This window comes from Gracilinanus agilis, chromosome 4, assembly GCF_016433145.1.
Source record: "Gracilinanus agilis isolate LMUSP501 chromosome 4, AgileGrace, whole genome shotgun sequence".
Lineage (NCBI taxonomy): Eukaryota > Metazoa > Chordata > Mammalia > Didelphimorphia > Didelphidae > Gracilinanus > Gracilinanus agilis.
Window position 1 is genome coordinate 385,938,816 of NC_058133.1, and position 25,429 is coordinate 385,964,244.

General features: G+C 36.0%; 1 protein-coding gene across 1 annotated transcript in view; it reads right to left on the reverse strand.

Annotated features, from left to right (window-relative positions):
- The window catches only part of ARHGAP18 (Rho GTPase activating protein 18), a 177,318-nt gene that overhangs the window by 20,376 nt on the left and 131,513 nt on the right, over positions 1-25,429 (reverse strand). Inside the window, exons 8-12 of the mRNA XM_044676965.1 lie at positions 22,761-22,838; positions 16,630-16,789; positions 12,998-13,080; positions 5,316-5,522; positions 1,828-1,974 (exon numbers count right to left, since the gene is read on the reverse strand). Of these exons, the coding sequence (XP_044532900.1) occupies positions 1,828-1,974; positions 5,316-5,522; positions 12,998-13,080; positions 16,630-16,789; positions 22,761-22,838 (675 nt within the window). The remainder of the gene's footprint in view (positions 1-1,827; positions 1,975-5,315; positions 5,523-12,997; positions 13,081-16,629; positions 16,790-22,760; positions 22,839-25,429) is intronic.

Consider the following 25,429-nt stretch of genomic DNA (forward strand, 5'->3'; position numbering starts at 1 on the left):
AGAGATTACATCAACTAGTCCTCCCTTAGCCCTTCCCCACAGTTACCAGATGCAGAAAGTGAGGTTCAGTGAGTTTCTCTCTTAGTAGTGCCCCACAAATTCCAATTTAAGATAAGGCCAATATGAACTATAAAACATTTTAATGGCATATAGTTTTATTAATTCTAATAAACTACTTCTTCCCCCAGGGCCTGCTTTAATGAACAGAGAAGATTCATTAGTATTTAGCAGCAGTCATATTTATATGCAAATAATTAATGTGCTGAAGTTCTTTGAAAAGTTTGTCCTATTAAGTAGATTAAAAGTGCCCCTTACAATATGGTTTGGTGAGCTGCTTCTTAATAGATACTTCAGAGGTAAACTTCAATTCATGCTAGATTTAATTAACACATATTAGGGAAGTGTGAATAATTAAAGAATACTATAATCAAAGTAAGAAACAGTGAATGATACATTTCATAATGAAAATAGGAACCTTTTGCTTTTTTTGACAAAAGGTTACACAATAAAAAGGAATTAGCTAACTATCTTTCTAGGTATAATCTGGGGATAACAATACAAGGGCTCTAAATTTCAAAGATGATATGAAATCAAATAAGAGACAAAGAAAACACTTTTGAACATGAGGAACCGTTTTCATCTCTTTGAAGTGATTTTGATTTTGTTCTCCCTTACAAGCCTAGGTTTATCATAAGTCCTTTTTTACTTTTAAGAAGGCAAACAAATATGAGTTTCATATATATTAGCCCAAATATAAAAGCCTTTATTTAAAATAGGCTATTTTCTGATCTTGAATATTACATAGAATGCCTCCCTCCCCCTCACCCCAAATTAAATAGTGAAGAAGTGTGAATATGTTGAAGAGTAAGTGTCTAAATGGTAAATTTAATAAAAACCAAAGTGGGGAGGGGGGTGAAGTCAGACAATGGAAGGTTCTTGAATTTCCACATCTTTCCACAAGATGTCACTACTTAACTAAACATGGTTGCAGAAAAAGCTGGGGTTCTCCGTAAACAGAACAATGGAAACATTTGACTTCGTGATCCTATGTCTATACTAGCTACACAAATAATATTTTATAGATAGCTTTCATTATTTTCAACTCCACTTACTTAATATCAGAGCTCTCTGGTATAGAAATAGACAGATCAGATACCAAGACCTACAAGTATTTGTCCTTCAAAATAAAATAAAGTAAAACCTATTGGCCTTTCCAATTTAACTCTTTCCAAACTGACTACTCTCTCTCAAACTAAAATTAATTTATATATGTTCAGTGTCTCATCTTTGACTGATTATAATCAATGTGCAAGTAATATTTCCCGTAATCAAGAAAATACATTTTTTACTACTAGGCTATCTTCTAGGCTAGACCTGATGCTGTTTCTTGCTCAACTCTCTCTTGTCAAACTAAAAGGGAAAAAAAGATACATTCTTCTTCTCAGTGATTTACTATTAAGAAGTCCTGTCAATTTTCCAATTATGATGGGCAATCTGTTGTTATCCTGTGTGTCCTTCTAATAACCACACTGGTTTTTAAAAGATAAAAAATATTTAAAAAATAAAAAGACTTTTTTTATTTGTACATTTGCTTCTACCCATTGTACCATATATTGCTATACAACTGGGATAATCAACACACATGCCCAAATGAAATAAAAAAGGCCATTTCACTTGAGTAAAACCCCTTCATTTACTAATGAAACAAAGGACTGGTTTGTTTGAATAGAGTTCCCATTTTCAAAAGCCACACTACTATAAAACATATGAAAAACTATTGAAATATGAAAACATGAATGAAATATATACACTCAGCTGTTTTCTTACATCACTTAGGTTTTTGTCTTGTTTTTCATACTTTTCTCGATCATAAGCCATCTTCTTCAGTAGTTTCTTCACAGCTTTGTCCTTTTTGTCTTTTTTATGGTTTTCAGTATTTTGCTTTCTCACTTGGGTCACAATAAATTTGGGAATCTAAGAAGAAATGAAATAGATTTTTTTTTCTATAACCAGATTTGCCATCTAAATAATTTAGATCAAATTCACTTTGGTGTTATTTTTGAGGCTGTTGCAGACATTTGTGATATTTGTATTCAGCACTGGAAAAAATTTTAGAATTAAAATGAGCTGTTAAAATATGGTAACAAAGTAAAAACAAAACCCTCCAAAAAAAACCCATTAGACTTGGAAGCAGGAGAACTAGTTTGGAATCTTGTCTCAAGTATTTTATTAGTTTTGTGACTTTAAACAAGGTCATTTAATGCTCTGAGACTCAGTTTCTTCATCTATAAAATAGGATTAATAATAGCACCTGCCTTTCTGGCTATTAAAGTAATGAATATGAGCATTTAGCTTGGCCTTGATTTTAAATAAGCAATGAATTTCTGGATTTTTCAGACTGACTCAACTGAACCACAATAAAACCTACTGCTTCCATCAGGCCTGAGAATCATCTGTGGCATTTTCCCCAAAATTCAGAGTTTTCTAACTTCAAAATGCCAATACAAAACTATCAAAAAGAGAGCCAATTTTGATTGATGTAACTGTAGGATTTATATTATATAGATTTCATAATAACAATATATTATAATAGCCGATAATAAAATATTAATTACATAAATTGACAATATGGAGTAAAGTTATGTTAAAAATAATAGCTTAGTGCCAAAAAAAATGAGTGCTACCAAAAAGTAACTATGTAATTATAATATCCATGCTTTTACAACTACATTTTTCTCTTTAATGCAATAAACATTGAAATGTCACTTACATAAAGTATATTTATATAGAGAAAAATAAAAATTACATAAAGCTCCTTGAGGGCAGAAGTTGTTTTGTGTTTGGTTTTTCTGTACCCAGTGCTTTTTACATAGTGAGCACTTAAGAGTGTGAGATTCCAAGTCAGAGAGAACTGGGTTCAAATTTCACCTCAAATACTTACTAGTTCGAGTAATTGACCCTGTGTCAAGTTGATTAAATTCTCCTCAACTCCAATTCCTTATCTGTAAAATGGGGATAATAAAAGCCCCTACACCACATGGAGTTAAATAGGATCATATGGGTAAAGCACTCTGAATCCTAAAGCTCCATGTAAATATAAGTTGATATCATTATTATTATTATTATTATTGCCATTAATGAAACTGATTTCATTTTGTGTTCGTGGGAATCATCCTTGAAATACACACATATTCTAACACCCAGTTTTTTCAAATACAGTAATATTTTTAATCAATGAAGATTATTTTATGATAAAAATTAAAGTTTTTAATACCTGTCAGAGAATGTTAAGTAACACTGGAAAATGATTTAAATCAAGACTTTCCTATAATGCTTGGGACATTATGGGATCTTTACCCTTCAATTAATTTCCCTTACTTCTGATTATTGGTTTGATCAAGGTTTCAAACTCAAATGGACCTGTGATCTTAGTTGTGTGAATACTCCTTGCAACAATAAAGACTGTCATCCATCCATATCTGCCCTCATCTTCCCGTATTGTTCATACCTTCCCATCATCTCCACATGGGAGTCCACCTAAAGTCCTGGGGTCTTTCCTCAGTTTCTTCTGAACTCACAAGTATAACAGCAGAGCATATGAGCAGTGTATTTATTATCTTTTATTTTAATTACGTGACCAGCTCATTTTCTTTTTTGAATCATACATTGTTCTTAATATTCTCTTTATTCAAGGTTTTCTTTGTTACATATTATAGCCTGGTCACACCTAACACATGCCTACCCACTGCTCTCTGTGTGATACTCATTTTGAATTCTTTGAAGATTGCTGTATCTGGCAGAATATTGCTATTAAAAAGATAGACTTTGATTTCTGGGAGACCCGTGGGGTCATTAAAGGAATTTTGCAATTACCCAAAGGCATCCCAGCCCTCTCCTCCTACTACTACTAATTCTAGGCTATCTCATTGTCTATTTGTACCTTCTGTTTAAGGTATATATGCTGGTGGAGTTCTACAAATGGTCTATCACATTGAATGTCATAAAGCATTAGATAAAAAGAAAAAAGAGAAAAGAAAAAGGAGCATTGATATCTCCTAATAATGTATAAAATTTAAGTATATCTTGAGGCAAGGATTTCCAGAAAAAGAGCTCTGAATTATTTGACCTGACCTCCTATAGGACAAATCCCTGAAAGGATCTAGAAAAGAAAGAGTAGGGGAAAATCTTGTCATCTAGTTGGTTAGAATTTAATCAGACTTACAAAATAGTTGAGCTAGAAGGAATACTTATAGACTACTAAGCTTACCTTCCTCATTTAAAATAAAAAGAAACCGAAGACCACAGGCGAGTCTTGTCCAAAGTCACAAACTAGTTTTTGACAGAACTTGGATTATAATTCAGGACTTCTGACCACCAGCTCATTAATGTTCTTTCCCTTCCATCACAGAAAACACTTGGTTTGCATTTTATTGGATAAAATCAAATGAAAACTTTATATGGTTTCATTGTAGATAGAGGTGTAGGAACTAGACCTCAGATTTCATTGATGAAGAAAGGTTAACACCCTCTCTACATCTTGCAGTTGTTAAAAAGTTGCCTCGAGTATTTAGAGCACTGTGCCCAGGGTCACAGGCATTACAGGTTGGCAGCAAAACCCGATTTCACATCTTCCTGGCTTTCAGGTCAGCTCTCTGTCTACTATGTTATGTTACCCCCTCACCTGCCTGGGAGGTATTGTAATAGAGTGACAGAAGCTTCTTCTGAAATAAAAGGATTTAGGTTCAAATTTCATCTCAGATGCTGACTGCCTCTGTGAATCTATGCAAATGATTTAACTGTCCTGGGCTTCAACTTTCTCTTCTGTAAAATGAGATAATTATCATTAATAATAAATTAAATTAAATTAAATTAAATGATCTGCCTAGAGTCACACAATAAGTATGGGAGGATGGATTCAAACTCCAGTCTTAAAAAAAAAAACAAAAAACATCCTTACCTTTCTTCTTAGAATTAATGCTAAGTATCAGTTCGACAGCAGAAGTGGTAAGGGTTAGGCAACTGGGATTAAGTGTCTTGCCCAGGGTCACATAGCTAGGAAGTGTCTGAGGCCAAATTTGAACCCAAGACCTCCCATCTTCAGATCTTGCTTTTTTTTTCCATTGAGTCACTTAGCTGCCCTTATAATTGTTCTTATTCTTTGAATTCATAACTCTTAACCACTATTATGTATGGAGCAAAAATCTAATCTATCTCACATTTCTATACTTTAAAAATAACTTTTCTAAGTTAGTGTAAAAATATTGTTTTGATCAAGTGTAATGTTATATATAAAGGTCTTTAGAAAATGTACTCACCGTCCAAAGAATTTTCTGGTATTTAATTAAGAAATGCATTACATTGGCTGTCACAACAGCCATCACAAATTCTCCTTGTTCATTGGGCTTGATGCTCAATCCAGGATACATAAAGAGATTGGGGGCCATGACCATAGCCACATTCCTCACAGTCATTTTATTTTTTTCTCTATTGTCTATTACTCTTTGAAGGAACTCAAGCAGAGCCTGAAATAGAAATCACACTCTTAAATTTGTCTTACACACCAAGATAAAGGAGGAGAACACTGCAGCAAGAGGGTCTTGAGGATTTGTATATCATTTTAAAAATACATTTCATGAAACAAAAGTCAGCAGACAATAACAAACCTATCAGAGTGTGTCAGCCCCCAGAGGGAAGGGAGTATTTCATTTCTGTCTCTATCCCAGAACCTATGCAAAGAAGGAACCAACACAATGTCTGTTCACTGATTGACTCCCTCATCACTCTGATGTTCTCCGTTTCCTTTACAGTATTTGCTATTCTAGTCTCTCTCTTCTTCCCTCTTGAATTTAGACTGAACCACCAGAGAGAAGAGTAGATGTCACTTGCAGAGGTGGTGATGGCAGAATGTGTTGTAAGTAGCAATGCTGACTCTTACATTCTCTCTCACTTTTCCCTCTCTCATTCCTGACCTGAGTCAATAAGATCATATAATTTAGAGGAGGAAAGGACTTTTGACATCATCCCATTCGACCCCACTCGTTTTACAGATGGCCCAAAGCAACCCTCATAGGGTTAGAATCATGACTGAAATTCAGTCTTCTGACTAACCCCACTGCTTTTCCAGTCATGCCATGAAGTCTCTGCTGCAAGTTCCTCTTGAGATACTGACCTCAGTGAATTAGAAATAAGAAGTTTTTGTGGTGATCGATTTTGTAGGAAAAAGGGAAGAAAAAGAGACAAAACCCAGCTAAGACCCCTGCTACTTGGCTCCACTCTCTCACCCCCTCTCTTAGGAATACTAAAGTAAAAACCTATAAATCGTATATAGCATAAATCAAAGAAATGTTGAATAGTCCTACTCAGAAACAAGGTCATAAATTAAAGTCTTTTCCATTATTTTTTTTAATACAGTTAACTTTAAGAAAAGAGGTTAAGAATTACATCTTCACTTAATGATCTTCTCAAGAAGGTCAGAGTAACCATATCCAACTTAATTTCAGCATCACACAAAAATACTACTTAATGTAAATGTACTTAGAACAAACTGATTTATACCAAATCACAATGAACTAATATGTATTCTCTAAGACTCTGAAAAAAATGGACCACAGATTGTACATTCTTCATTTCTTATAGTGGGATGGATGAATACCGGGATCTAACTCCTAGGCAAGTTTAATTATCAACTAAGCATGAAAAATCTAACCCAAATTATCCCCCAAATAATTAATTGCTAATATTTGGGATGTTTTCTTATTCTCTAAAAAGAACCAAGGCCAGGCTAATTGTTTTTTTGTTGTCATAAAATTACAAGTTTACTTTTAATATATGTGTATATCTTGTTAATGTAAACCAGCTCAAAGGGAGTATATAATATACTACACAAATCTACTATTTCACTCATGTGGCAACTTCCTGCCACAACAGAGATCAGCTCACTGATGTCTTAGTACAGAGGATGACCAGAATTAAATTCCTACCTCATTCAAATCTGGGCTTAGACACTTTAGAGCTGTGTCACCCAGGGCAAGTCATTTAATCCCATTTGCCCAGCCCTTGCTTTGTCTTAAGAGTTGTTACTAAGATAGAAAGTAAAGATTGAAAAAAAAAAATATCCCACCTCAGATACTATCTGAGTGACCCTTGGAGATAAAACACAATCTGTTTGCCTCAGGTGGCACCTCTATAAAATGGGAATAATAACAGCACGTACCTCCCAGGGTTCTTATAAGACTCAAATGAGAAAGTAATTGTAACTCACTTAAGACAGTGCCTGGCAAATATAAATTTGTCTAAAAATGTTAGCTATTTTTGTAGTTGTTGATGCTGTTGTTAAATCTTCCTCACTGCAGTAAAATGCAAAAACTAAAATAAAAAAAATCCTCCATGTAGCCAGCCCTCTAGGAATGAGACTCTCTGAAGCTGGCTAGCCTGGGCTTTTGACCTTAAACATGCATGTGGTTGAGCCTATATTTAAGATGTTTCCAGCTTGTAGGAAATGGCAGAATTTGAGTCCAAGTGGCATCACAGGCCTTCAGGATCTAGGGTAACCTTCATGGCATAATGACTTATTACAGAAGGACTTTTGTAGAGGGTGTGATAATTAGATTAAGTCTACACTGCCCATCTTTAGATTTAATCACCAAAGGTGAGAGCACCTCCAATCTTGGGAGGTCTGTGACCCACGTGTGCTGGAGTGAGTGACGAATCAGAATCAACTGACCCGCCCCCTGGGTGGTCTATGAGAAGCGTCTATTGTGATTGGACATACAAAGTAGGAGGGAGGCACAGAAAGTGACGCATAAGTGGCCCCTTTAAAAGGAGAAGGTCCTCAGTCAGCTGGGTCTTCCGTGGAAGAGGGTCTCTGGTGACGGGCTTCTGGTTTGGTGAAGGGGACCTGAGGGAGCTTTGCTGGTTCGTGACTAAGACTGTTCCACGTGGTGAATTTGAAGACTGAATCTTCCTGAACTTCTATTAAGAACTTCTTTTTATAGACTCTGTGAATGAAGTTTGCTCCATTCACCTCCGGGCCTCAGGCCCTTTAACCCTCGGCTAAGATGTAAGATCTACCTGGACTAATTAGAGGGAGAGATTCTTATTTCCGTACTTCCTCTCTCTCTTCTCATGTAAATAAATTTCCATAAAAGTCAATTTTGATATGAGATTATTCTTAATTGAGGACTGATAATAGTTCAATCCTCTGGCAAACATCTTTAATATATTGAACCCATAAAACTCCTTTTTTCACCCTTACAAGGGACATTGAATATGCACAGTATTTGGGTACCATATCAAGACTGTTAGCCAAGAGTCCAGAGAACCCAAGTTCATATCTAAACTCTGACACTTCCTGACTTTTGTGCGACCCTGGACAAGTCACTTGTCCCCAAGTGCCTAGTTCTTGCTACTCTTTTATCTTAGAATTGATACTAAGAAAGAAGGTATGGGTTTAAGGGGGGCAAGAAAAGAATAACTTGTGTATGTCTACCTCCAGAGAAAGAATTGATAAACAGAAAAAAAAAAGCAAGATATAGTTGTTGTTTTTTTAAAACTTTATCTTCTATCTTAAAATTGATACTAAGTATTGGTTCCACAGCAGAAAATCATTAAGCGCTGGACAATTGGAGTTAAGCCTAGGGTCACTTGCCCAGGGCTACATAGAAGGTGTCTAGGATCATATATGAACTTAGGACCTCCCATTTCCAGGACTGGCTCTCTATCCACTGAACCACCTAGTTGCCCCAAGACATAGTTTTATATATACGTATATATTTTCATCAAATGATGCTTTCTCTGGTACAGGGAGGGAAGGTATGGAAGAAGACAACCTGTAAATGTTAAAAAAACAAACTTTTATATTAATTTAATTGTTTTACTTAGGTTTTAATATTTATATAAATAATCATATATAATTATTTACATATAAATAATTTAAATTTAAATAAAAATTAATTTAATTTAATATAATTAATTAAAAATATTGTTAGTCTAGCACCAGGAAACACTTAATAGCATTTTCTTCAGCCAACATTCCTTTTTTTTTCTTTTGTCTTTGTAAACTGTCCTTTTTTTGGTTACCTGTTTGTAATTGGCCTTAAAGAAATTATCTTAGTTGGGTTACATTAGTCCCTCTCAAGTTGGGAAATCTTTGCAAAATGAAATGAATAGTGTTGTGTGCTATATACTATATGTACATATTATCTCTTTACTTTCCATTTTAGAGTTAATATTATGTATCATTTCCAAGGCAGAAGAGCAGTAAGGGCTAGGCACTTGGGATGAAGTGACTTGCCTAGGGTTATACAGCTCAGAATTGTCTGAAACCAGATTTGAACTGAGGACTTCCCATCTCTAAGCCTCACTTTCTATCTACTGAGACACATAGAGGCCAAAGAAAATATTTTTTAACTTTAAAAAAATAATGCATTTTAGGAACACAACTGCCTCCATTGAGTTTTTTGTTTTTTGCTTTTTTTTTTTCTGGACAACTAATCCTCAAAGTGCCTGAGAGGAAAAGCTCATCTTTTCAAAATCTATGAAGCAAGAGAAACAAAATGGCTAACCCCATAGATATAGAAAATAATAAATATAACTCTCATTGTGACTGAACTTTTATTCTAACTTATCTATTATCTTATTATCATATTTATATATATAAAACTAATACTATCTTATTATTATTATTACCTACCAGAAATGTCACTCTTAAAGGGGTGATCCAACTGGATATCCAAAGTGAGTAAAAGACAAACATAAAATACTTCTCCATGTTCCCCTCCCATATGACAACTGAGAGCATGGTGCTCAGGAGCAAGAATGCTAGCCCCCTTCAAAAATAACATAATGTCATTGTATTTAACCTCCTGGCCTTAGAGTTATTCTTTTCTGGTTTTATGGGCCTGTTACTGCTTTCTTCTCTGACCAAAAAAAAAGCAAAACAAAATAAGTAACAATTTTTTAAAAATCAATTGAACAGTTTTTCTGCCTACAAAAGAAAAAAAAGTCATTACTTTATGGACATGGGTCAATTCAATTTGACAAACATTTAAGTACTTCTCTAAAGTATGGTTTAGTGGAAGGTGACGGGGATTCTTAAGAAAAACAAAGACCCTGTCCTCAAGGAGCTTAAATTCCACAAGGGAATACAATATGTACATAATCCAAAATAATTTCAAGTGAGAATACTAATAATTCTGAGGATCAGGAAAGCTTCATGAAGGAGGTAGCCCTGGGTGTCCTATGAAAAAAGTCAGAGATACTATGAGATGACAGGAAGGAAAGAGTGCATTCTAGACTTGCTTCGAGTGGTACTGACTTTAAAAAAATAAAACAAAGCAAAAAAAACAAAAATCCTCCCAAAAAAGATGAAAATTCACCACTCCTAAGCATATTCAAAAGAATGTGCCACAAATTTTGAAGGCATTCCAATAATGCTTTCATTACTCAAAATATTTCCAAAGATATTCATTTGGAGTTAAATTTATAACTTAATCTCAGGCTTTTTAGAGCACAGAAAGAGGCAGAAGAAACCTTAGGACAATGGATCCAATCCTCTTATTTTATAGATAAGTGACATGACTCCAAGACTGTTCATGCTGCCTCTAATATGAATACTTCAAACAAAGGCACTCAGCTTAGGTGGAATAGAAAGTACTTTGGGTTTGTAAGTTAAAAATATAAGTTCTAATTTTGACCCAAAGTTGCTCAAAGATTTTGGACAAGACACTTAATATCTGTGAACTTGTACCTTTAACACATTGTGAGATTGAAACAGTATCATGAATATTGTCATGTTACATAAATATAAGGCTTTTATGTGTTAAAATAAAATAAACTCTGATCTTAAAAAGAAATTGCTCAGCTTTCTTTTGCAGTCATATGTTGTACAATGTCAAGTGGTACCAAGTGTCTTTCATTTAGTTCCCAGTTGTTCCACAAAATTATCTCAGGTTATAAATGTTATCCATTTATCACCCAGTCAGGCAAAAAATTTCCTTCTTAAAAAGAAAGAATAACTAATAAGAAAGTTCCTTATATGTGATCCATGTAGGACATTTCATTCACAGAAGTTGAATATTCATATTTATTTCATGAGCCCAATGGGCCTACAACTAAGAGCTAAAATTTGTGTGTCTTGAAAAAGTCATGTTAATAAATGAATGGGAAAAAATTCCTTGGATTCACTCAGCAGTGATTCAGCTTCCTTGGGTTTTCTATGATTGAATTACATTTCAAATAAATGTAACATGTATAAAATATTAAGCAATATTTCCCCTTAGAAAGGAGAGGAAATGGAGAATAGAGAGAGGAAAGTAAATAGTGTCTTATCCATCCTTAACCTACCCATTTTCCCTTTTATATAAATACTAAAAATAAAGATTCAAACATACATTGCAAATGCTTTTTATTGCTACTTTCTATTGGGCAATGGCTGAACAAATTGTGGTATATGCTAGTGATGGAATACTATTGTGCTCAAAGAAATAATGGACTGGAGGAATTCCATGTGAACTGGAGAGACCTCCAGGTCTCCAGAGTGAAAGGAGGAGAACCAGGAGAACATTGTACACAGAGACTGATATACTATGGTAAAATCGAATGTAATAGACTTCTGTACCAGCAGCAATGCAATGACACAAGACAGCTCTGAGGGATTTATGGTAAAGATTCTACCCACATTCAGAGGAAGAACTGCAGGAGAGGAAACACAGAAGAAAAACAACTGCTTGAACACATGGGTTGATGCGGACATGATTTGGGATGTAGACTCGAAATGACCACCCTGGTACAATTATCAATAATATGGAAATAGGTCTTGATCGATGACACATGAAGAAATCAATGGAAATGCACATCGGCTACGGGGGGGGGGGGATGTTGAGGGAAGAGTAAGAACATGAATCATGTAACCATGGAAAAAATTTTTCTAAAAATAAAAATTTTTTTGAAATAAATGAATAAAATAAAAGTTACATTCTGGGGGGAGGGAGTGTGGGGCAGGGAAGAGACACACAACCCTTAACTTCCATTTTAGAATCAATAATATGTATTGGTTCCTAGGCAGAAGAGCAGTAAAGGCTAGGCAACTGGAGCTAAAGGTCACATGACTAGGAAGTGTCTGAAGCCAAATTCGAACCCAGACTTCCTAGCTCTAGGCCTGGCTCTCAATCCACTGAGCCACCCAGCTGCCCCTTTCTATATACTTTTGATGTTTTCCTTTTTTTGAATGGAAGAAGAGTAGAAAGGTCAGAAGGAGAAACCACTAGGCCTACTGACTGTCTAGCCGGTCATCAACAAAAAGAAGAAAATAAAATATATAATATTTTCATCATTTAAGTACAATATTTCAACTTTGAAAAAATGGTACTGGTCAGATATACAGGGATATTTCTGAATCATGATTTTAAACTTCGAAGCAAAAATGTTAAAATTCACTCATACTAAGTCATCTTTGGGGCAAGAAAAAAACATTTACTTCTTAAAAACCCAAATTAATCCCAACTCAAGTGACACTTTCATTTCAAACTCAGCCACTTGTCCCTAAAATCAATGATGGTGTGTCAGCTGAAGCCAATAGTTATTTCCTAATTGAAGATATAGGATTCATTTTCAAGTAAAATTTCTAAGATAAAATAAATATTGATTTACAAGTTCTACTTTTGTCCTTGTCAAAAGACCTACTATATTAGCCTTAAAAAAAAGAACCTCTAGCTTATTTTGCCACAATTACTTTGTATTTGTGTATACCTATCTGTATATCTATTGTGTATACTTATGTGTATACCTATCTGTGTACATGCTACATTCCCTAAAGAAAATATATACTTCTTGAGGGCAGGAGTTAATTGAATTTTGTTTTTGTAATCCCAGAACCTAGTACAAAGATATTTAAAATGTTTAGTAAATTGAATCTAAATTAAAAAAAATTAAATTAATTTTTAAAAAGCAATCAGTTTTAATCCAAATGGATATTTCTATAATGATCAACACATCTGACCTTCAGGGTGTCTCTATTGGTCTCGGGCAGAAGAATGACAAGAAGATTCAGAGCCTGTAGTTGGTGCTTCTTGGATGGAAGATCTGTCAAGAGAAGAAATATGACTAAACTCTGGGATTTTCTTTTTGTGTTGTTGTCGAAAAGAAAAGTTAATGATCACTTTAGGTCAACCGTCTCTCAGGAACAGAGAGCACAAAACAAGTGAGCAGCAATGCCTGTTTGGAGATTATGTCTGGGAGTGGATGAGTAAATGCAGCTGCTTCTGCAGAGCTTCCCCTCACGTTGGATGCTCACTTCCAACTGTTAGCATATGACTTAAATGCCTTATGTTTCTAGGCACACAGCAGAGCTTTTTCAGGCACGTAGGTTATTTGTGAGTGTCACATCATACAGGAAGCAACACTAGAGGCAGAGCCTTTCTTCTTTTGGCACACGATGGAGAATCTCTCAAGGGGAAAAAGCCCCAATTTAACATTTTGGTAATTAAATTATTTATAATTAAAACTGCTCAAGATTTTTACTTGTAGTCCAGGAACAGCCCAAACTGATCTGTCTGTTTTCATGCCAAATCATCAGAAAACAGCCTAATCCCATAGTAAGTTCACCAGAACACGTCCATCACAAGGCTAATAGCTGTGGTGCAGGAAGAGAGCATAGGAAAGCAGTACTACATTGATACTGATTGCTTTCTTTCTCTACTCCCCAAACCTTTCAAAGATAGGTCTACACATACCCGAGATCACTGAGCTACAAAAGCAGGGACATTTAACTACACTATTTCCATGAAAATGCAATATTAGAGGAAGCACTGTTATTGGAGGTGGCAGGTACCCACAAACAATGCTAATAGCATAAGCACTATGACAATAGCATGTAGACTAATGCCTGAGCATAGATTTTTCACCAACCACATAAGGATGGATGGATGGATACTCAGCAGGTCAGTTAGGGTAGAATTTTATAACATAATAGTGGGAAATGCTGATAATACAATAAAGAGGCTATTGTAAAATAAATACAGACTTGCTCTAAATAACATCTTTTAAAGATATACTTAGCATTTTAATTTATATTCTGGAAATACACATATATGTCTTTATATATACATACATATAAAATATTTATAGACATATACAAATATGTATAAATATATAAATATAGTAAACCCACACAACTTAAAGAAAAATATATGAAACCCTTTTAGAGAGGCATTATAATGTAGTGAATGGAAAGCCTGTCTCAGAGTAAATAATAACTATATTTAAGACCCATCTCTTACACAATCTGACTGTATGACCCTAGGCAAGTCACTTAATTTACCAGTGGTTTAGGCAACTCTTTAAGATTTAAAGTAGCAAAAATCTTGCTAATCTGTCTTGGGCTATGCCAGAGGGATCATAGGTCCAGTCCTCTTCCCCCCCCCCCCCATCTTATCCCTGTACTCAAGTGCTCTTGGGAGTTATTTGTTATTCCTTCATTCATTTGTGTATGACTTTTTTATGTTCCCATGGACCATATTGTCCTGGGAATTTTGTTGGCAAAAATACTAGAGTGGTTTGTTATTTCCTTCTCCAGGGAATTAAAGCAAACAGAGGTTAAGTGACTTGCCCAAGGTCACACAGCTAGTATGTGTCAGAGACCAGATTTGACTGGTTTTCCTAACCCAAGGCCAGCTCTCTATCCACTGAGCCACCCAGCTGCCTCCTTGGGAGTTATACCACTACACTAAAACATATCTTCATTAACACCCACCTTGGACTATTGAAGTGTCTTCCTAATTGAAATTTCCACCTTTCCTCTCCCTTCACAGCCCATTCCATCTCAACCACTGTATGCTTCAAGTTGCTTCAAGGCTTCTCCTTCCAGGTGACGTCACGCCTCTAAGAATGCCCTTTTGGTAGTTTCCCAATTCTTTTGGAATAAGGTTCAAACTCTTTACCTTCTCCCTCAAAGGAGGGAGGAAAAGTGAATCTCAACAATGCCTACTTTGCTGGCTTTATCTTACACTATTCCTCCTGTACCTACTCTAAGAACTGGATAAATTGGACTTCTCAGCCTTCCTTTTCTCTCCAGATGTCTTTGATTATATTTCCCATGTCTGGAATGTCCCCTTTCCCACCATGTCTTCCTGCTGAATTTCTGCCCATTCTTTAAGGATCAACTGTAAATGCCACCACTTCTAAGAAAGCTTCCTGCCTCCTCCTATTCAGTAAAAACTTTCCCCCTGTCCTTTCACAAACTTCAGGTAGCACATTGCCTAAAACTCATGTAACTACACTTTTTGTATTATTTCTCATGAGAGCTTTTATCAATGAAGTGTGAGGTTTCCTAGAGTGTAGGCTGCATGTCAACAAGAATTGTGTCTTATCCAAACTTTACTATCTTCCCTCCAAACCCTGCCATAGTGCTGTACCACCACAAGCCCCTAGTGATCACTTCATAAATGTTTATTGAATTGAATGAGGAAGAAACAAACTTATGCAAAGGATGTTCCAGGAATGCACCACATGCTTATGGATGTGAGAGAAAGGCTTTCTGATGTCAGTGCTGACCTAGAGGCCAGGCAGCATCCCCATCCTTTCTGATTGCAGTAAAGATAGAAGCAGCACGTAGGCAATCCCATTACTGGCTCAATGTTGCCAGGAGAGAGGCACTTGAGAACTACTATCAGCACAGACTCAAAAGTTAACCCGAATCCAGTAAACGCAAAAACATGAGGGCTTCAAGATGGGTGACCCACATTCAAGAGGGAACAAACAAAATGCCTAAAACTGTGCCTGTGCAGGCTGATTTCAAAAGTGTATCAGTCAAGAAAATCTGGCAGGCTTTCTCACGAAGCTTACTGATTTTATGGTAACTGCTAAACCCACAGTGTATACTTCTCCAATAAATGTTTCTTAGACCGCTTGGCAGGAAAAGTGAAGTAGAATATAGGCATCTTATGTAGTTCATTCAATCATAAAAGAAATGTGAAATTGCTGGGGATTCTTTGGTGCACAAATGTTCTGTTTCTTAAATAGCACATTACAAATCTGAACAGGAAGAAGACATATATAATAACTCTGAGCTCCATTTATTTAGGTCCCAGGAATGCAATATTTCAAGTAGATTCATTTGGATCTATTTGTTTAGATCTCTCCCAGCAATCTAATATTTCAACTAGATTCATTGAGATCTATTTGTTTAGGTCCCTGCAATCTAATGATTCAGTTGGATTCACTGAAATCTATTTATTTAGGTCCCAGCAACTGGATTCATTGAAAGCAATTTGTTTAGGTCTTGACAATTCAATTAAAAAATTGGGGCATAATTATTACACTATTTCAATTGGATTGTTGAGACCTAAATAGATCACAAAAGCATATCATGTGATTTCTTTCTGATCATATTTATTTGATGACAGAACAGAAAAATTACTCATTTTTTTGTAGCAGAGTTCAGACTTATGCTTTCAGAAATCCTAGGGATGTTACTAGATCAACATCTCTAACCAAACATATCTTGTTGATTCCTTTATCACTTAAGATACAGTTAATAACAATAAATGTGAACTTGTTTTAAGAGGGCCTTGCTCCCAAGTACATAAGATTTCCTCTTGCATAGTCGGCATCAATAGGAGAAATACTACTTACTCTGGACTGCCTGAAAAGCTTTGAGATATTCTAGACTGAGCAATGGTTGAGGCAGCTCTCGAATGAAAAGCTTCAAAAGGCTGGCAGCATCATGTTGTTTGACACTTTCCCAGTTAAAAGTTCCTTCATAAAATTTTGCTTCCAGTTCTTGGCAAAGGTTCTGAAAGACAAAAAAACAATAATGAGCACTAAAACCAAGTTTTGTCCTGCTAACAGTTTTATGTGTTTCTCTTATCTTAGGAGTTGCTTGTTATGGAAACCTAAAAATATCCCAAATGTCACCTGCTACCATACCAACTATGGCAGCTCAATAAGCCAAGGTCAGGTCAGATTTTATTAATATTGAATTTAACTCCTTCAAGAGAGCTCAAATCCTACCTTCTTCCCACTGCTAATTTCTTCCCTCTGAGAATACCTTTCATTTACATGGTATATATCTTGTTTGTACATAGTTTGGTTTGTTTGTTTGTTTGTTTGATATATAACCCTTGCCTTTTGTCTTAAGATCAATACTATCAGTTCCAATGCAGAAGAGTGGCAAGGGCTAGGAAATTGGAGTTAAGTGACTTGACCAGGGTCACACAGCTAGGAGGTGGCCGAGGCTAGATTTGAGCTCAGGTCCTCCCAAATGCAGCCCCCACACTCTATCTACTGTGCTAACTAGCTGTGCCCACTTAGTAAGTTTTTAATGAATGTCTGTTGACTAGCTAACCACACTTCGAACATATGCGAAAATGGAAAATCTTTAAGCTTTAGGGACATTTTCTAAGTCTGTACAAGGGCATATTAAAAAAATCATTTGCTGGAAAATACATAAAAGAAGAGCAGTATAGAATAATATAGTGTGAATTGGCCTTAAAGTCAGGAAGACATTGATTCAAGTACTGACTCAGACACTCACTGCTTTGAGAACTTGGCCAAGTCATTTCTTCTCAATATTCTAAGTAATGCTATTTATTATAAGCTACAGAATGGCTGCTGATCTTTATTGCTAGATAGTGTTTCATCACCAAGGAGTTTCCTATCCTGATAAAATCTTAAAATGAAGGACAATTTTTAAATAACCAAAATACAGTTCTTTGGACACTTTTGTTTTGAAACTACAATGACAGTCAGCATATTACTAGATTTCATAGTCAAGTTTTATGCCTAATTGTATAATAGGCAGATGAATATTCAATAAAGATGGATGAGAAACTAAACAATGTGACAAATGAGATTTTATAAAGCACGTACATTAAAATGGTTTAAATGTTTAGGTAAAACTCAAAAGTCACTTATTGTAGGTTCTAATTATGTAATTCCAAATAGAATGAGAACTCTTGAGTTGATTTATCTCAGAGGTATTAATGAAATTAGCCAGGCACATTATTTTGATAATTTGGTTTATAACTACTACTAATAATAAAATTAATCATTTTGACAATTAACACTTAAAAATACCAAGTTTCTAATACATAAATTCCTTGCATATATGATTGTTTCATTCGTTGTTTAGATCAGTGGTTCCCAAACTTTTTTGGCTTACCGCCCCCTTTCCAGAAAAAATATTACTTAGCGCCCCTGGAAATTAATTTTTTTAAAAATTTTAATAGCAATTAATAGGAAAGATAAATGCACCTGTGGCCATCACCGCTCCCCAGGCATCCACTTTGGGAATCACTGGTTTAGATCCTTAGTAGCTATCACAGTGTTTGGCATATACAGATACTTAATGAATGCTTGTTGATTGGCAACAAAAAATTACTAGATGCCTCTGCATGTTCTTTCCATTACTTTAAACAGTTCAGAGAAGCCCAGTCCAAAGAGATCTCAGAGGTCCTTTAATGTAACAAGCACTTAAATGGGTATGTTGTTGTAAAGTCATTCTGTCACATAACTATACATGGGATTTTCTTGGCAAAGATACTAGAATGGTTTGCCATTTCCTTCTCCAGTGGATCCTTTATTCAAGTAATCAGAGGTGAAATGACTTGCCCAGAATCATACAGCTAGGATATGTCAGAGGTCACATTTGAACTCGGGTCTTCTGGATGCCAGATTCAGTGTTCTTAACCTCTGAGTCACGACTACCTCTAATCTAAATAGGAATCTTTTCTAAAACATTTAGAAAAAATGGTCATCCGGCATTCACTTGAAAGAATGTTGAAGAGGGAGAGATCAGTCCTGCGGTGGTACACTCTACTTTATAATAATTCTAACGTCAGGAAGTGCTTTCCTGAAATCTAAACTAAACTTGACTTCTTGAAAGTTTCTCCCATTGCTGCTACTTTTGAAAAAAGTTTAACTTTTTCCAAGTGTCAATCCTTTAAATAATTGAAAAAAGTTATATCTGTCCTAGGTCTATTCTTCTCCAGGTTAAACACCCAAGTTCATTTAATGAATCCTCCTACAATGTAGCAATGAGGTACTCTACCATCTTACCTCTGTCTTCGCTATACTGTCAATGCCCTTCTTACCTAAAATAGGGTGGTCAGAACTGAATACAATACACCAGAAATGTTCTGTTCAGAACAGAGGACAACAGGACTATCATTTCCTCCCCCACTCTGGGCCACCCCTCAACCCAGGATTGCATTAACTTTTATAACTGCAAAATCAGATAGTACTGACTTGTATTATATTTAAAATTCCATAGCTTTTTCTCAGAAAAAAGTGTTATCTAGACAAGGCATGCCTCAACCAATTTTGTTCTCAAAGTTGACTTTCTGAACCTAGTTATTCCTAATTAAATTGACTCTTATTAGTCAGTCCAAAGTTCCAGCCTATCTAGACTTTTTGGATCCTGACTGTGCCAACCAATGTATTATTTCTCCTTCCCAGCTATATATCATCTACAAATGTCATAAGCATTAAATCTCCACCTTTATACAAGTGAAAGATTAAAAAATGTTGAATAGGATAGGGCTAAACATCCTAGGATAATCCTCAAGAGGTGATTCATATCTCCACAGTGATACAATGGAAACGATGTTACAATGATTATTATTTTTTTCAAACCCTTACCTTCCATCTTAGAATCAATATTGGTTCCAATGAGAGTTAAGTGACTTGTCCAGGGCCACACAGCTAGGAAGGATATGAGGTCATATCTGAACCCAGGACCTTTCATCTCTAGCTCTGGCTCGCAATCCACTGAACTACCTAGCTGTCCCCCTGCAATGATTATTAATGACTACTCTTTGAGTCTAAATGTTCAACCACTTGAAAGTCTACCCAACTTCACTAACATCTAGCCCAAGTTCCTTCATCCTGTCCACAAAAAAGATGAAAAAGAGACCTTATCAAAGACTTTGCTCAAATCTAGGTCAACCATTTCTATAGCATTTCCTTTACCAGCTTAAGTAACCTCATGAAAATGGACCCAAGGCTAGTTATAGTACAGAATTACGTTTCCTTGATGCTAATTTAATATTTCTCAAAAAAAAAAGCTTCACTAAGTAAAGTGGGAATAAAACAAGAAACAAGTGGAGCTAGCAAACCATTTCAGTTAGAAGTTGAAGGGGGGGGAAACTCAACTAAGCACTTAGCATCCTATCTTCATATATTTACAAAAGACCAGCTGCTGTATAATTTGGTTTGTGACAAGAGACTGGGTGGTTGGGTTGAGCCAGCTGAATCCATTTAATTGGCCTTTCTGGAAATTACACTTCGTTTAGATTGTCCTTTTGACAGATTTCCTCTCCTAGGAATCACACCTTCGATGCAGTGTTCTGCACTGAAGCAAATGCTCTCTTATCACTCTGCTGTTAGTTGGCAATCACTCTTTATCAGTGTGGGCACTGATGCATTGTGAATAGCGAACTAAGGCACCGTACTGCTGTATAAAGAGATAACATACACGCACATTACCTGTTTCTGAGGGAGTGTTTCTATTAAACGAATGCATTTCTCAACAGGACTTGAACTGATTTGAGAATCACTCTTAAGTGTGGCACTGCCAGGTGTAGGGACGTTATTAGTACTTAACAAGTTTGGGACAATGACAATTTGTTTAAATATATGGAGCTCCCAAATCATTTGCAGTGGGGTTGTATACGCTTCAGGAGACAAAGGCTGGAAGTGGTGGATAAATACATTAAGTTATTGTGTGATTAGTTTGAAGCAAGCCTAAAAGAAAATAATACCACAGCAGAGATCATGATGTAACTTGGAAAGTGCCAAATTGGCAGAAGCAATTGTTCTAAAATGGGGAAACAAGTCAAAATAAATCAATGAAATGCATCTGCAGCTAGGAATTCACACGAAACCTTTCTAAAATATATCTGGACTCTGGCTCTGGGCCTGGAAGCACCCTAGCTCAAGATTTAGGGACTGGAATCTTCTATGTTGCAGCAAATAGACCTGTACATTACAGAATTCTTCAGAATATAGCACAAATAGCTCCATCTTCATGAAGCCTTTTCTGACTAACATATTTAGCTGCTTTGGATTTATTTTATATATCTATATCTATTTGCTTTATATATAAATAAAATACATGTAAAAATAAATGTCTATTTATACACACACACACACACACACATATATATAAAATACATATAAAAATAAATAAATATCTGTTCCACCCAACCCCAACATGTGAGAATGTGAGCTATTTGAAAGGAGAGATGGTTTCTCCTTTATAGCTGTACCTCTAGTGCCTGGGCCATAGTTGAAGCTTAATTAATACCCATGGACTGATTTCTTGATTGATCAAAATCCAACTTGTAAAACACTGTTACTGAATCATCTCCACTTTACCGAATCCTTCAAAATATAGTACAAATAGCTCCATCTTCACAAAGCCTTTTCTGACTAACATATCTAACTGCCTTAGTTTATTAGACAGGTACATACTACTTACTCCCCACCCCTGACAGAATGTGAACTATCTGAAAGCATAGAGAGTTTCCCCTTTATATTTGTACCTGAAGAATCATCAAAGGAAATACTAATTCATCAGTTTAGGGTTTAAAGATAGACCTTAAAGAAAGCCTATTCTTTTCTCTTCCAGTTTTATGTAGTTTTCATAAGAATTGGCATAAGACAGAATACAAATTATCTTCAAAGTGGGTATAATCAGATTAATTTGTAAACCACCAATTGGATTCCAGATCCTAAGGTAACAACCTTCCTCCAAGAAGGAGCCCTTCAACCTAGTGGCACTATACTGTCTGCTGAAAAGCCTGGGTGATTCTGTCGCTTATAAGGTATGCAGTCCTGGATAAGTCTCTTCACTTATGTTAGCCCTCCATTTCTTCTTTTTTTTTAATGGGGATAACATTTACACTTCCTATTTCCCAAGATTATTCTAAGAATGAAAGGATAATTACTATAAAATGCAGCAAGGGAAACTGAGACTAAGATGTTAAGTGGTTTGCCAAAGGCACGTCATCATGAATAGAGCCCAAATTAAAACCCAAATGCTCTAGCACCTAATCCAGTATTATTTCTGTTTCCCACAATGCCTTTCTTAGGTCAGCTTTCAAAGGTAGGTGTTTAAATAGTGTATAAAAGCACTCATCCAGAATGGGTGGGGAGGGGGGCGGTTGGGAAGGAAGGTCTCAGGAGACAAATTTCATCTACCTCACAATTTTGCTTGGAGCTAAGACTGACTAAAATTGCAATGGCAAGAAATGTGAAATCAGAGAAGGAAGATACAGGACTACCAGTAATTAAAGGTTGGGACAACATACATTTTGTCAGTAAAATGGTCTATGAGATAATGATTTGTTGCCACTGGCAAGGTTACTGCTCTGCTAGATATTTAGTCAAAGACAGAAGGGAATCTTGCTCAATTTGAATCTAACTAGTAGCACTCAACACAAGCCCAATATATTACCATTCCACAGAAAGGTAGATAAGTACACAATTAACTAAGTGACTCCCAAGTGTTCTGTTTCCCAGAGAGATTATTTAGTTTCTATTTCATTTTTGGGAAATAACTACTGATTTATTTATTTTTGCATATTACTGCTTTTTAAAAAAATCAGATAGGAACAGGAGGTAGGGAAATATGAAGCCAATATTTATTTTAATTTTGTGTAAAGATTTTTATTGTCACATAGGAATCAAATAATAGTTGTCATAAAATGACTCGGAAGTATAATTAAATACTAAATCTATTCATAAGTATATTCAGTGAGTACCTTTATCCTTATTGCAGCTCCAGGTATCCGTAAAAGTCCTTCAGTTTCTAATCCTCCCTCTTCTATTCGAGAAATCAACTGTACAGAAAAAAACAGATTAATATTTAGAAATAACTGTCAAGAATATCATATCTATTTTACATATAAATGACTGAAAATTGATTACACCATATTCAGGTATGCATTATATGATTAGCTGCTATTGCATTACTGCCTTCTAATAAACAAGCCCAAGAACTTGAAAACATAATTAATTTCATGTTGTACTCAAGAAAAAAGATGGCTCTTCATACTGCCTTAGTTACAAAAAAATGAGAAAAACTATGTGATTTCACACAACAGCTGTGTTATTGCAAACAAGTAGAGAATGAGGATGCTCATTTTAAAAGCTCCAAAAATAATTGTTTCTCTTGCTCTTGCAGGAGCTTGGACTCTGTGATCTAATCAATCTTCTGCATTCTGATATTTGCACATTTGCATCTCATTTTCACTTTGATCAAAGACACGTTTTAAAACAAGTTTTCAAAAGCTTTTCAGTGGGCAAATGTTTATTGAAACACACACGTACCTCTAGGTGACAAATAATGTTCAGGCTGCAAACATATATATAAAGTAGTGAATATAGAGCATCATGCCAGGTAAAATGAAAAGATATAAAATTTAATAAGACAAAACCTCAATCCTGGTAGAGCTTATAGATTAACAGAAGATAAGGAACAAAGACAAACAATGTTATCTGATTAATGTCTCAGATAAGAGCAAAACAGTCATAAGAAACTGAGGTTGGAGGAGTAAAATAAGTACAATTAGTAGGAGATGGGGATCAGAGAACAACTGTTTGGGAACAAATAAATGGTGTTTGGCTTTAAAGGATGAAAAATTTCAGTTCAATTTTCTTGAGTGTTATTCTGGTATTATATGTAAAAAGCACACACACAATATATCAAAAGTATTCATTAAGTATTCACGGCTAATATGTGTCAAGTACTTACTGGTCTCAGAGCTAAGCATACAATGACAACAGTGAAACAAGTCATGGAGCTTACATTCCAATAGGTGAACCATATCTATCTATCTATCTATCTATCTATCTATCTATCTATCTATCTATCTATCTATCTATCNCTATCTATCTATCTATCTATCTATCTATCTATCTATCTATCTATCTAAAGATATAAAGATATACCATATACATATGTCTGTGTGTGTGTGTTTGGAGAGACAGACAGACAGACAGAGACAGAGAAACAGAGAAGGACAGAGGGAGAGAGAGGAGGGAAGGGAGAGGGAAAGACAGAGAGAGAGAGAGAGAGAGAGAGAGAGAGAGAGAGAGAGAGAGAGAGGAGAGAGACAGAGAGACAGAGACAGAGAGACAGACAGACAGACAGAGAGACAGACAGAGAGACAGAGAGAGAGAAATGTATAATATGAACAAAACAAATAGATGGTAAGGTTTCGTAAAGGGCACTAAGCAGATGAAGGTGGATCAAGAAAGTTTTTATGAAAAAAAAATAATATTTGAAGTCCTCAAGGTGTCAATGGTTGGCTGCCTTCTGTTTTCTGTTGCTCAGCAGTCGGTGTGCACATGAGCAAACATGGCCTCTAATTAGTACATTCAGCCAGCCAGAGGAAGATATGGGGCTTGCACCTACTCACTCTGGACAAGGCTATTCCCAAAAGAATAGTCAGCCCTATGACCAACAGCTATGGTCAATCAGCTGATACCTCTGGCTCTGCTCAGAGAAGTTATGGCTCCTTCTATGGATAAACCCAGAACACAGACTTTGGTACTCAGCTCCCCAATCACATGGTCCAACCAGTGGCAAGGCTATCTAGCAGAGTTCCCTTCTTTCTTATGGTCAGCAATGATCCTATCCTGGTACTTCAGGGAGGTATGGTAAAAGCTCACAGAGCAATAGCTATTGGCAGTCCCAGAATTGGGGCTATGGTTAGCAGGCTGGCTATTGCGGATGACAACAAAGCTTTCAATGGACTGCAACAAAATTCCTACAATTCCCCTCAAGGATAGGACTAGCAGAGGCAGTATAGCAGCAGCAGGGGGAGTGGTAGAGGTAGGTATGGCCAAAATCAGTCACCTATGAGTAGTGGAAGTGATGGTGGTGGCTATGGCAACCAGGGCCAGAGTGAAGTGATAGCAGCAGTAGTGATGGGGAAAACCAACAGGATGATGGGAGCATAAGTCAGAGTGCCAGAGGCAGCAGCAGTGGTGGTAGTAGTGTCAATGGTAGCAGTGGTGACTGAGGTCATGGAGGTAGCCGTGAAGGCAACGGGAGCATGGGCAGAAATGAAATGTGGTGGTTCCAATAAATTTGGTTGGTCCCAAGATAAAGGATCATACCATTACTCTGACTTTCTTTTTATCATCTTTCTCCAAGACTTGGATGAGAATGAGAATGAGAATGGTACATTGAGTCTGTGGCAGATTATATCAAGTAAATTGGCATTGAGACCAACAAGAAGACAGGGCAGGCATAAAGAGAGAGATAGGATTCTTTCAACAAAAAAATAACTTAAAGGGAGACGACTAGGTGGCTCAGTGGAGTCAGAGGCTCAGAGAGCCAGGCCTAGAGACAGGATGTCCTGGGTTCAAATTTGACTTCAGACACTCCCTAGCGATGGGACCATGGGCAATTCACTCAACCCCT